Below are 13,932 nucleotides of genomic sequence, written 5' to 3' on the forward strand. Positions count from 1 at the left end.
AATTTACTTTGTAAGTACATCTGCTGGTAAAGCAAGTGGGATAGCAATAGTGAACTTGCATAAAGAACTTGCAGAGCAGTTATGAACTTTCATAAGAAGTTTCAAAATCCTTGACCTAGGCACCGGCTACACTTTTACCACAATTTTCTTTGGAGCAGTTTTGATAAACCTGCCCATGCACTCTGTTCAAAAGACTTGCTGTTAGCTTGGGTAGGAAACACATTTTAAAAAGGTATGAATAAAATTAAATGACAAATATAGTATTAGTATTACTGTTCAATGTCCAATCCCACGACACTATATTGCATTTTCCTGTCACGCCGTGCCCTGTAGGTGTCGCTGTGAGGGCGCGGTGCAGCAGCAGGACGCAGGGATATCCCTCCGCTCAGGGCTCGGTGGTGGTGACAGGCGGAGTGTGCGCAGTGCGTAGTACTCGGGCTGTGGGCGGGTGTGTGCTGTTGCCGCCGCCTGTGCTGCGTTCTCCTCCCTCCCTTCTTATCCAGCCAGCCGCGGCTATGGCGGACAGCGCCAGCGAGAGTGACACTGACGGCGGTGGCGGGAACAGCTCAGCCGCTATGCAGACCTCGTCCTCGGCTTCCTCCACCTCCTCCAGCAAGTCCGGGATCGTCATCTCGCCCTTCCGCCTGGAGGAGCTCACTAACCGGCTGGCCTCACTGCAGCAGGAGAACAAAGTGCTGAAGATCGAGCTGGAGACCTATAAGCTGAAGTGCAAAGCGCTGCAGGAGGAGAACCGCGACCTGCGCAAAGCCAGCGTCACCATTGTGAGTAGCGCCACCTGTGGAGTGCACACCGGCGGGGCTGCTGGCTGCCAGGGCCATGCTGTCTCCCTAACTGCCACTCAAGGGCCATGCTGTCTCCCTAACTGCCACTCAAGGGCCATGCTGTCTCCCTCACTGCCACTCAAGGGCCATGCTGTCTCCCTCACTGCCACTCAAGGGCCATGCTGTCTCCCTCACTGCCACTCAAGGGCCATGCTGTCTCCCTCACTGCCACTCAAGGGCCATGCTGTCTCCCTCACTGCCACTCAAGGGCCATGCTGTCTCCCTCACTGCCACTCAAGGGCCATGCTGTCTCCCTCACTGCCACTCAAGGGCCATGCTGTCTCCCTCACTGCCACTCAAGGGCCATGCTGTCTCCCTCACTGCCACTCAAGGGCCATGCTGTCTCCCTCACTGCCACTCAAGGGCCATGCTGTCTCCCTCACTGCCTGCCAGGTGGTGGGCCATGCCACTGCCGCCTGCCAGGTGGTGGGCCATGCCACTGCCAGGTGGTGGGCCATGCCACCAGTATAAGGCACTCAGCAGGAAACCTTATAGGGTCATTTGGCTAACATGATTATGTGGACGGCATCCTCCTGAACTGCTATGTGTCAGGTAGGTTGTAGTAAATTATGCCCACACTATTCGTTGGAGAATTGTTTCCTGCTGGGTCCCCCAAACGAGACTAGTGCCATGGCTACTGCTGCCTGCCAGGTGGAGGGCCGCCTCCCTGCTGCTTCCATTGAGTGCTAGGTTGGGAGGGTAGGTTTGCTGCTGCCACTGACTGACAGGTGTGGGGTGCATTTAACTGCCTCCCCATTACTGCCACTAGTTGGCAGGTGGGGGTTGTGTTGCCTTCTCGCTGCCAGGTGGTGGGAGAGGCATGCTGCTGTTGCCACTGACTGCCAGGTGTAGCAATGACTGCCAGGTGGGGGTGGACTTTGCTGTTGACACTGACTGCTGGGTGAGCTTTGCTGTTTACACTGGCTGCCAGGTGGGGGTGGGCTTTGCTTTTGACACTGGCTGCTAGGTGGTAGGGGGCTTTGCTGTTGACACTGGCTGCCAGGTGGTAGGTGGGCTTTGCTGTTGACACTGGCTGCCAGGTGGTAGGTGGGCTTTGCTGTTGACACTGGCTGCCAGGTGGTAGGTGGGCTTTGCTGTTGACACTGGCTGCCAGGTGGTAGGTGGGCTTTGCGGTTGACACTGGCTGCCAGGTGGTTGGTGGGCTTTGCGGTTGACACTGGCTGCCAGGTGGTGGGTGGGCTTTGCGGTTGACACTGGCTGCCAGGTGGTGGGTGGGCTTTGCGGTTGACACTGGCTGCCAGGTGGTGGGTGGGCTTTGCGGTTGACACTGGCTGCCAGGTGGTGGGTGGGCTTTGCGGTTGACACTGGCTGCCAGGTGGTGGGTGGGCTTTGCTGTTGACACTGACTGCCAGGTGGGGGTGGGCATTGCTTTTGACACTGGCTGCCAGGTGGGGGTGGGCTTTGCTTTTGACACTGGCTGCTAGGTGGTAGGGGGCTTTGCTGTTGACACTGGCTGCCAGGTGGTAGGTGGGCTTTGCTGTTGACACTGGCTGCCAGGTGGTGGGTGGGCTTTGCTGTTGACACTGGCTGCCAGGTGGTGGGTGGGCTTTGCGGTTGACACTGGCTGCCAGGTGGTGGGTGGGCTTTGCGGTTGACACTGGCTGCCAGGTGGTGGGTGGGCTTTGCGGTTGACACTGGCTGCCAGGTGGTGGGTGGGCTTTGCGGTTGACACTGGCTGCCAGGTGGTGGGTGGGCTTTGCTGTTGACACTGGCTGCCAGGTGGTGGGTGGGCTTTGCGGTTGACACTGGCTGCCAGGTGGGGGTGGGCATTGCTTTTGACACTGGCTGCCAGGTGGGGGTGGGCTTTGCTTTTGACACTGGCTGCTAGGTGGTAGGGGGCTTTGCTGTTGACACTGGCTGCCAGGTGGTAGGTGGGCTTTGCTGTTGACACTGGCTGCCAGGTGGTGGGTGGGCTTTGCTGTTGACACTGGCTGCCAGGTGGTGGGTGGGCTTTGCTGTTGACACTGGCTGCCAGGTGGTGGGTGGGCTTTGCGGTTGACACTGGCTGCCAGGTGGTGGGTGGGCTTTGCGGTTGACACTGGCTGCCAGGTGGTGGGTGGGCTTTGCGGTTGACACTGGCTGCCAGGTGGTGGGGGGTCCCACTTCTGCTTTCCATTGACTTTCGGGAGGCAGGCCAACCCTGCCTCCTGAAAGTCATAAGGCTCCTCAGGACTCCTGCTGTACAAAATCCAGTCGGTCTATACATGCTTGTTGTCATCAAAGGTATTCTTAGTAGTTTATGTAGGGAAGAGGATTCATTTTGTATAGCAGTGTATGGCTATTTACTTATGTATATGTAATATACATACATTGGTTTAGTTGGCAATGTGCTTGCTTTCCCATCTGATGGTTATGAATAGCTGATAGATGATTTGGTCATGCGTGTTTACTTTGTGTTCACTTCCCCTTTTATCCGTGTTTCTCTACCCTGTGACTACAGAGGGTGTATGTGTTGAGGGCAAGATAAAGGGTGTCATTGCTCAGGTGTCCCTAAAGTTAGCCATACACTAGACTATTTTACTTGTCAATATGTTGCACCAATGCCGTAAACAATGTCCGACCAATTTCAATCTGAAATTGGTCCGTCGTACACGATGGAAATTTTTTTGCAATATGTCAACAACCGATAAAAAGTGGCACTAGAGGGATTACTCTGACCTGCCTCCTCCCGTGTCCGATATCGTTCATGCTGTGGGGGTCCTCTTCCCACATACATGCAAAACTTGGGCACAGGGTGAAGCCAAAAAAAAGGTTCACCCTGCTATTACAAATTTACCTCTGGCATTAATTATTATTCCCCCTCCAGGTTGCCATGGACTCAAGGGTAAGATGCAATTCGGCTTTTTCTTCGTAATTTGGGCTCTGTCTTTTGCCGGGACACTCAAATTACCCTCTGTCGCTATAGCCGTAACTCACAATACATCCTATGGCGGCACCAAAATGTCCGGCACCCTTTTTGCCTGTCTCCCCTCTTCTCTGTGTCGTGACAACAGCTAGGGCTCAAACATTAGAGGTACAGTGTGTCTGCTGCTGAGCCTTTACTTGTTTAACAAGGGCTGTGGAGTCGGGACAAAAATCCTCCAACTCCTCAGTTTATGAAACCACGACTCCGGGTACCCAAAATGGCTCCGACTCCTTAGCCTAATACTTAACAGGGCTGTGCATTTTGTACAAAAATCATCCGACTCCTCAGTTTATGAAATCAACGACTCCGGGTGCCCATAATTGCTCCAACTCAGACTCCACAGCCCTGTGTTTAGTTTAACTTCAGCTTTTGTTACATGACAGGTAGGAGGAGCCTCGTGACATGGAGAAAAGGCATCACAGGAGGAGGCATGCTGAAGGGACAGGTGAGAGCTCTGTTGCCAACACCCGGAGAGAGCACTGATGGAGAGACCTGGGCAGGAGCGTTGTCTCCACAGATTTCCAGTTGATTTAATGCTGAAATCCATTTTTAATCTGTACTGAGTGGGGGCAGCTTCGATCAGAGAGGGATCTACTGATTGTTGATCTGGTGGCCATCTATAATTTTATGGCCACCTGTAGGCTCAGCACACTTATGCTAAAAACGTTCCATTTATCGGATTGGCAGCAGATAAACACCCGTTAATTGGTTCTGTGGTACGCATAGCATCCATTCTCTTAGTTCCGTTTAGCGGAATGCTGGCTTGTACAGTACTCTATTCTAGGCACTGCAGACTGAATCAATGGTTGCTGTACATGCCCTTGCATTATCACATTTTTCTGCCTTCATCTGTCACCTTCTTGCCGGGCCGCCGCACTGGTCACCGCTTTCATTGTGAAAGCACCACAGGAATATCATTGTATTGCTATGAACAGTGTGAAAGGACTCTAAAGCTGGATTCACACTGGCGTACATATTATGTTTCCCGGTGAGTTGGATGAAGGGTGAGCTGAATGATGGCTCACCCTGCTGCTGCTAAAATTCTGGGCAGCATAAAAGGTTCCCCTTCCGAGTCATAGAAAGGGACACATAATTTGGGGTCCGATATCCAAATTGCACACACGTGAGCTGCGGAGCTATAACATTACAGCTATAGCGGAGTCCATATCAGGTGCTATGTGGTGGCCAGTGAGCGGTGAAATGAGCTGCTTTGTCACACTGTGCATATTGCATAACGCACGTGTTTGTGAACTGCAGTGGAGACTGGACATAGACGGCAGTTTAAAGCCTGCATGCAGCAAATTTGGGCATGTTTCTATTTGTGCAAACTTGCTGCATTTGCCTGCGTGCAAATTCAGATGGGGAAACAAACTAAAAAAATCAATAGGCTGCCATCTGATTCTAATGCAAGGAAAATATCTTGGCTAAGGCTGGCCTGCAGCATTTTTCTGCATCACGCATCTAAATCCCAATAGCCGTCCATGGCATGGCTAGAGAGATGCATTTTACATCGCGTCTCGCAAGACTCATGGAAATGGGCCCTTAGAATGAAGTGATCAGTTATGACACAGAGATGTGAACGGTCCATAGAATTGTTTGGGCATGGAGTTGACATACTTTGTACAGCATCTTTAGAAAGATCAGCTTTTCAAACCTCCCTGACAAACCTACTGACAGTTTGCAAAGATTTGTATCTGATAGTTGTACTCGGCTTAACCTCACCCCTAACCTTACACCCCCTAGTGACCAGGCAATTTTTTTACAATTCAGGCCACTGCAGCTTTATGGGCTTGCTGCAGGGCTGTACAACTCAGCACACAAGTGATTCCCACCCCACCCCCTTTTCTGCCCACCAACAGAGCTTTTTGATGGTGGGCTCTGATTGCCGCTGCAATGTCTATTTTTTTTTTTTTTTTTTTTGATTTGGTGACACAGCTGTCCCCAGTACAGCGCTGCCGTAGATCGCAGCGCTGTATGATATAAATAGGTTTTGCCGTCTAACAGTCTCCTAGCAGCGATCACCGCTGGGAGACTGATGACGGAGCAGAGCTCTGCCATTCAAGCGCATCGGCGCGCATGAACCCCTGCAATCTCTGCCCCCAGGCCTTAAAGCAGTAGGATTAGCCATACTATGCCAGGGGAAAAAAAACACATATATAAGTAGATAAAATACTTGATCTACTTAACACGTATTGTACTGTCCACGTTTTGATTTCAGTGAATTTTATATAGTAAATGAAGAGAATTCTGTTCCTGGTGGGAACCATGTCTTTTGCCCACAGTTTAGGCTAAATCCTGATGTCATTTCTGCCCTTTACTTTTTATTTTCTCCAATTGCTGAGTCACCTCAGCCTTGCTTGTAAACACAAGTCAGCAAGTGATCATGTTTCAGATAAGCAGCTAGGCAAGGAAATAAATGGAAGAGGAGGCATATATTATAGATAAAAGAACCCCCAGCCTGTAACTGTTTGGCACTGACTACTAAGGGCTCGTTTCCACTGTTGCGGTGCGGAATCGCCTGGATTCCACCGCAGAAGAAATCGCATGCGGCTGCGTTTCCGCATGCGGATTTAGCCGCGATTTCGCATGGCAAGGAGCCAGGCGAATTTAACCATGTCACTGCCTGAGTAAAGCTCCATAGCAAACCATGCGAAATCGCGGGGAAATCCGCATGACAAAGCCGCATGCGATTTCCCTATTAAATGCATTAGCGGCGATTCGCCCGCATTCCTCCCGCACGTGAAATCTGACGGCTCTGCCGTGCAGATTTCTGCCGCACCGAAAAACGCTCCCGCCGCCGCACAAGTGGAAACAGCCCCATCCACTTACATTGACTATGCGAATCCGCATGCAGTGCCCGCATGCAGATTCACTATAGTGGAAACGAGCCCTAAAGGGCCAGTGTTCCTTATGTGATAACTCCAAATCATAACAGCATACAAAGTTTTGAATGCAGGATTAGCATCTTTATCACTTAATACACTCAGACCAGTTGCTGTTGAAATTTTGTTTTTTTTTATGGTGACAATCCCGCTTTTAACGCCAATTGGCGTTATGCGGTCCTGAGGGAGCTGCCACGTTCACGCCAATTGGCGTGGGGCGGTCGGGAACAAGTTAATAGAATAGACTGTGTAGGCATGCTCTCATACTACGTAGAGGGTGGTAAAATTGGTCTGTAATCTTTTGTTTTCCAAAAACTTTTATCTTGGGTGTGTACTTAAGCTTAAGAGTTAGTATGCAGATCAGGTGTCACCCTGTGCCTTTATTGGCTGCATGTCTGTTGTGGATGAGGGAGGGATCACACTTGCATGTGCGGGAATAGCAGATGGTTCCCAGTAAGCGTTTTACCACACAATTGTGCGATTTGCATAGCATTTAACTGTTCATTTTTGGAAAGTAGCTATTGATCTCTGAAAAACTGCATGCGTTGTGCAGGTTGTATTTAATTTTTTTTCAATGAAATTGCATGTTTCCCCGGAAAACTGAGCAGCACCATAGACTATCACATGCAATTCTGCATGTTCTTTTTTTTTTTTTTTTTTTTTTTTGCAGTCTGTGGCACAATGCTGCGGCTTTGCTGAAGTGTGAGCCCTGCCTAACTGATACTGCTGAAGCTAGATCAGTGTGATATCCAGGTTTTTTTTTTTTTTTTTTTTTTTTTTTTTACAGAAACAGGTTAGCAATGCTAGTTTAGGGGGGCAGCTACCTATCTAACCTATACTGGCGGGCAGCTACCTATCTAACCTATACTGGCGGGCAGCTACCTATCTAACCTATATTAGCCCACTGCCTTACTGTTACATTAGTTAGCTCCGCCCATGTGATGTCATGGCCACACCCACCGGGTTTTTTGGGGGGGGGGTGGTCAGTAAATGATCCGCGCCGAGTTTCAAATACCCTAGCTACGCCACTGGGTGTAGAAGTACAGCTGGACAGCAGCCAGGTTTGGCAGCACAAGTATTGTATACTGCATTATTGATCAGGCCCCATTTAAAGATTTATTTATTTTTTTCTGTGAAATAAGTTATTGCTGCAGTTACACTTTAAACCTGTGGTCAAAAGTCAATAGGCCTTCTTCAGTTTACTTTCTTTCGCTTAAAGAGAATCTGTATTGTTAAAATCGCTCAAAAGTAAACATACCAGTGCATTAGGGGACATCTCCTATTACCCTCTCACAATTTCGCCGCTTCTCGCCGTATTAAAAGTGGTTAAAAACAGTTTTAAAAAGTTTGTTTGTAAACAAACAAAATGGCCACCAAAACAGGAAGTAGGTTGATGTACAGTATGTCCACACATAGAAAATACATCCATACACAAGCAGGCTGTATACAGCATTCCTTTTGAATCTCAAGAGATCATTTGTGTGTTTCTTTCCCCCTGTTCTCATGCACTGAAGTTTCAGGCTGCTCTTTTCTTCCTGCAAACAGCTTTGCCCTTGTTTGTAATTCCTCAGTATGTGAAAGCCTAGCCAACTCAGAGGACGATTTTATCCAGCTTGTAAAAGATAAGAGAGAAGAGAGAAGCTGCTCTAATCTAAATAACACACATGCAGTGTGCAGAGAGGGGCCTGGAAGGGGAGTTCATAGCAGAACCACAACACTGAAGAACTTGGCAGCCTTCCAGACACAGGCCGACAAGTCTTAGGCTAGGGCCACACTAGCTCCGGGTGCGGGACGCATCCGCGGTCCGGGCTCCGATTTTCAAAACCCGGAACGCAAACGGATCCGTGCTGCCTTTTTTGCAGCACACGTTTTGGATCCGCTTGCGTGTTTTTTTTTTTTTTTTTTTTGCTAGAGGGGGTAGCAGCCAGGACGGGGGGCTGCGGGCAAAGCGGCGGCCAGGGGGGTCACTTCGCCCCCCCCCTTGCTCACCTGGGTGCCCCCCGTCCCCGCTCCCCCTCCAGCTCGCATATAATGTAATAATTTGTACCTAATGAAGTTCGGCGAGCCGGGCACTTCCGCCCACACCGCTCGCCGTCACTTGCTGCAATGTCGCCCTCTGTATTTCAGTGGGCGGCATCGCAGGAAGTGACGGCGAGCGGTGTGGGCGGAAGTGCCCGGCTCGCCGAACTTCCTTAGGTACAAATTACATTATATGCGAGCTGGAGGGGGAGCGGGGACGGGGGGCACCCAGGTGAGCAAGGGGGGGGGGATGTGACCCCCCCTGGCCGCCGCTTTGCCCGCAGCCCCCCGTCCTGGCTGCTACCCCCTCCAGCATGGCGGCCCCCTCCTTCACCATGGGACACTGGAAACTGATCCGTTTCCAGTGTCCCAAAATGTCAGTGAAGAGGGAGGCCCGTTTCCCCATTGATTTTCACTACCTGTACGTGTATACGGGTCCATGAAAAATGCTGCAAGTCCGGACTCAGCGTTCCGGGTTTAAAAACGTATTCCGCTGATCGCACGCGGATACGTTTTTAACTTGAGTGTGTACTGTTCCTATTTTTAACATTGGTATCCGTGGCTACGTTTTTCGTCCGGGACAAAAAAACGTAGCTACGGATACGTTTTTAAATCAAGTGTGAACTAGCCCTTACAGGGGAAAGATACATTGATTTATTACAGAGACAGTGATAGTATAAAGTGCTGCAGTAAGCCAGAACACATTAGAATAGCTTTTGGAACTTGTAGGATGATAAAAAACAGGATGCAATTTTTGTTACGGAGTCTCTTTAAAGCGGCCCTGAACTCAGGACTTCCTCTTTGCTTTAAAAGATACACAAAAGCATTATAACCTTTAAAGAAAAAACATTTGTTTGTTACAGCTAATACAAATCCTGCAGTGAATCTTCAGTTTGTCTACTTCCTGCTTTCATGGAAGCAGACATATGGTTAACATCCTCTGCTTTCAAATGAGCTTATCTGCCGTGGCAGTCAGGTGATGAGGGAGAGATCAAATTACAACTTGTGATTAGACACAGATGAGGGGGAATTAGACAGGCTAAACTCATACAGGGTGCATTTCTCTGTATTCCTTCAGTCCTGTGCAAGAGTTTAGGTCCACTTTACGTTTTCTTCTTGGTGGTATTTTCACACTTTTATCAATAAAATGCATTTTGAGCCACCAGCAAGCAAGAAAATTTTCAGAATAATTTTGACAGAGCTTTTTCCCCTATTTTTTTTTTTTCAGTTGCAGAGTGCTGAAAAGTTGTTATAAACAAAAGATGAAAAATGAACTCCTAGGAGAAAAAGTGACTTGAATAATGCCCTTTGAGTTTTCATCCTGAGTGCAGTGAAACCTTGCTTTTCAGACCACAGAGGCATGCAGAGTCTATACTATGTTACAGCAATCGGCTGATGCCCAGTCTCCACTCCTCAGTTATGTGCAGACCAGCTCCATGTGTCTGATATATCAGGATACAGGAGCCAAGAAAACAGAAGCAGTTGCCCAGAGCATCAAAACAGGTTTTGGCTGTTTGACACAAGCTTGCTGAGAACAGTTTTTTTGCCATGACTTTTTTTTTTGTGCACCTGCCTTAGGCAGTTTTCACACTAGATGTTAAAGAAACTCTGTAATATAAAAAAAAAAAAACTTCCCCTGGGAGTACTTGCCTACGGAGGGGGAAGCCTTAGCTTCCCAATGTGGCTTCCCCCATCCCAGTAGCTGCAGGCAATCCAGCGCTGGCTCCTCTGAAGCGTCCCGCAATCATCCCTGACAAGGGATGATTTGTTTACCTCTCTGGGATCCAGCGCAGGCATACTAGCGGCTCTTCCTTCGGGTAAGGCGGAAATAGCCGAACCAGATTGTATCTGCTCTACTGCACAGGCGCAGAAGGAATCGTGCCTGCGCACTAGAGCAGATCGATCGGGTTTGGCTATTTCCGCCTTACCCGAAGGAAGAGCCGCTAGTATGCCTGCGCTGGATCCGGGGGAATATTTACATTGCCGCACTTCAGGGGCCCGGCAGGCTAACGGAGGCATGGAGGACAATGGGGGAAGCCTCCTTAGGATCCAGAGGCTCCCCCCTCCCGAGGTAAGTATCCCCCCCGAGGATTTTTTTTTATTACAGATTTTCTTTAAGCAGGGCTGTGGAGGTGGTGCAGAAATCGCCAGACTCCTCAGTTTGTGAAACCTCCAACTCCAGGTACCCAAAATTGCTCTGACTCCGCAGCCCTGGATTTAAAGGTGGTGAATTCAGTCTGTCAGCTTCACTTGCACACCTCTAGGTACCTTGGTACGGACAATGGAGAGGCAGCGTCCTATGGAGTTAAATCTGAGCTCGGGTGTGCTCGCATGAAATGCCGCTTTCTTGCTATTAGCCAATGCCACCGGGTGTCTAACGATGTCACTGGTGGGGTTACAAATGCTGCCTTTTGTGTTCCTGCTGATGGCCAGGAGGCTGAACTGCCCAACCAGTGCACAGTTCAGCCTCCTATGTAAAAGGCGCCTTAGGGTTCTTTTACACTTGGATACATGATGTGAATGTGTTTCCTTCCTATTTTTACTGCCGTGTTTGGCCCATGATCTGTTGTGTATAGCATGATCTTGGTGCATTTGTGTTTGCGATTACCAACTGGAGGGGAGGGGGTAGTTTGAATTGCTGAGGAATGGGGAAAATTATGATTTCTATGCGATTTTACTGCACCCCTATACAAATCATAGAAGTGCAAACGCACCATAAATGCAGCAGGCCATTGACTGTGGTTTAGGAAAAAAAATGAATTGCACTAGTAGAAAAAACAGTACATGTTAATCATGGTGGTGTCACAATTGTCAACGTAAGCCATCCAGTTTTTGGATTTAAATGCACATACTGGAAAAGGGTCCTTAGTCAATTATGTAGCTGGTTATGTAGAGAAAGCTCTGTGCTGCAGTTGTAAGTAAAGGGGTTGTATTGCCTTGTATTTCCTTATACAGTAGTCTCAACCAACACAAATCACTGGCGGTACTCACAGTGGTGAAGGCCAACTTCTAAGCTGTTTGTAGGCTCTGCTGTGTTTATCCACTAGGTTCCACATCTCCCCCAAGGTTAATATACTTTAAATTACTGTATTTTAACATTAACACAGTTCAGGATATGCATATAGAGATGTTTATAGTACTTAATTAGCTAAGCCTATTTTTAGCAATGAGTCTCAAGCAACCAGAATGCACACTTATGCGGCATCAGCCAATACTTGTCGGTGCCGGATAACTGAGACTGCTACTGTAGCAGTAAAATTGATAAAAGAGAGGCTGCATTATTGATTAGGGTATACCTACAAGCTTTTGGTGAAGAAAAATTACAGTTTACAAAAGTTTACAAAAAGTACAGTTATCTTTTAATAACTTTAATAGTGCTTGAACAATGTGGTTGTTCATCATTCTTATCATTCTTGTCTGTCTGTGCATAACATACTTTCTACCCCTCACGCTTTTTTTCAGTTTGTCGATAATTGTGTGGAAAGGTTGGAAGCTGTCCATAAACACATGATTATCAGCAAATTATCCCTAAAATTGCCTTTTTTGCCAGTTATTGTGTAAGTGTATGGGCATCTTTGTTTAGAAAAGCAGTCTGAAAAGCAGTCTGTTCTAGCCAATCAGGTTTATGTTTATTGAAGAGTGACTACAGTTTAATTGCTATGGTTACTGCCTGCACAGAATTATTAGCCAGACTGACTTTGTCAATGACTGTCCTGTGAAATATTAGATCTGTTTTTTTTCTAGTCTCTATGGAGGTTTACATGAAATTTCCAATGCAGTCTTTTTTTCTTTTTTTTTCTTTATTTGACATTGGTCATGGCATACTTTTATGATCATTCTGATAGGTGAAAGTCTGACTTTTCTCAATAAGCTTGAAGTCTCCCTGACCTTCCCCCTCTTGGACTGTATGATCAGTTAGCTATACATTAATTTATGGTGGGCTGACCCATCAAACCTTGCATTACTCAGTCTTAAGCGATATCTGGAGTGTAAAGTTGAGATTTACTTTACCTGTGACTGCCTCTAGCCCAGGCATGGACAAACTTGGCCCTCCAGCTGTTAAGGAACTACAAGTCCCACAATGCCTTGCAGGAGTCTGACAGTCATGAATCATAAAGGCAAATGCATTGTGGGACTTGTAGTTCCGTAACAGCTGGAGCCGAGTTTGCCCATGCCTGTTCTAGCCCCTATCTGGTTCCTTGCTGTAGTTCCACTGCCGTCCAGGTTGCCACTGTCCCAGCCAAAAGATCCTCAACCACCGCTGTGGTTGTAAGCAACTGAGCATTTGTGGGTGAGTCCAACATTCGCCTGCATTCCCCTGGGAGGGAGCATCCTAAAATTGTGCAATTTTTAAGTCTTTGGGAACTGCACAAAACACTCCTGGCCACAGGAGCACAATAAATAATGACACTGAGAGCCTGATATAGTGTACTATGTACTAGTAAGGATGAATTGATGATAAAGTAAGTATCTTTATACTCACAAGCCTGAGTTACCACTCGGTCAACAACTGTAGATGCAGGGGAGGAGATTAAGCCTGTCCCAAGAAGTCGCTCTCTGTAGATCAGAAGAAAAGGGTAACACCCCTCCACCAGGGGTGGACTCTTATAGTGCAAGGTAAACCGAGGGGCCTATTTCAGTAAGGAGTTTCTTGGGCAAGTCTCCTTAACACTGCTACTGCCTACTGAGTGTGCTCTAGTGGCTGCCTCGCAAGCGCTTCGAGTCCGACAGGAGAAAGGCGCTATACAAATACTGCCATTATTAATATATTATTACCAAAAGAATAAAAATAGATAAAACTTTTAAAACATGGGGAGGCAGTGGTGGACTTACCTCCTCCAAGTAGACACAAAAACGTATTAACGTTTAAAATATAGAAAATTTGATACTCTCCAAGGTTCTTTTCAACATGTTTCGCATGTATGACCCTGCTTCATCAGGCAATGGGGTAGGAGTATATGACAAATGCAGGTCTCAGTCTGGGCCAAGGTGTGCCGTCGGCCTGAGACCAGGGGATCTCTTAGAGGGGAAAGCGGAACTACAGCAAGAGACCTGATAGACTACCAGGGGCTGGTAGAAGCCCCAGGTAATCTTGCATATCCTTTAAGCCTTGTACATACGGTCACATTTGTGTGTACTGCTGTCTGTGGTTTCTTAATTATCTTGCATTGTCAATATTTCCAATATAACTCGTAGTATGTTCTATGATCAGTGCAACACTCTTAACGTACGCAAAAAACGCAATACTACGCGTTTTTGATAG

General features: G+C 47.9%; 1 protein-coding gene across 2 annotated transcripts in view; it reads left to right on the plus strand.

Moving 5' to 3' along the window:
- Positions 1-420: 420 nt before the first annotated feature.
- CCDC6 (coiled-coil domain containing 6) overlaps positions 421-13,932 on the plus strand; it is an 84,510-nt gene continuing 70,998 nt past the window's right edge. Inside the window, exon 1 of one of the 2 annotated variants that reach the window (XM_068258866.1) lies at positions 421-782. In XM_068258866.1, the coding sequence (XP_068114967.1) occupies positions 516-782 (267 nt within the window). In that variant the 5' untranslated portion in view covers positions 421-515. The remainder of the gene's footprint in view (positions 783-13,932) is intronic. The other variant, XM_068258865.1, reaches the window with a different exon arrangement.

The sequence above is a fragment of the Hyperolius riggenbachi genome, chromosome 10 (assembly GCF_040937935.1).
Source record: "Hyperolius riggenbachi isolate aHypRig1 chromosome 10, aHypRig1.pri, whole genome shotgun sequence".
Taxonomy (NCBI): domain Eukaryota; kingdom Metazoa; phylum Chordata; class Amphibia; order Anura; family Hyperoliidae; genus Hyperolius; species Hyperolius riggenbachi.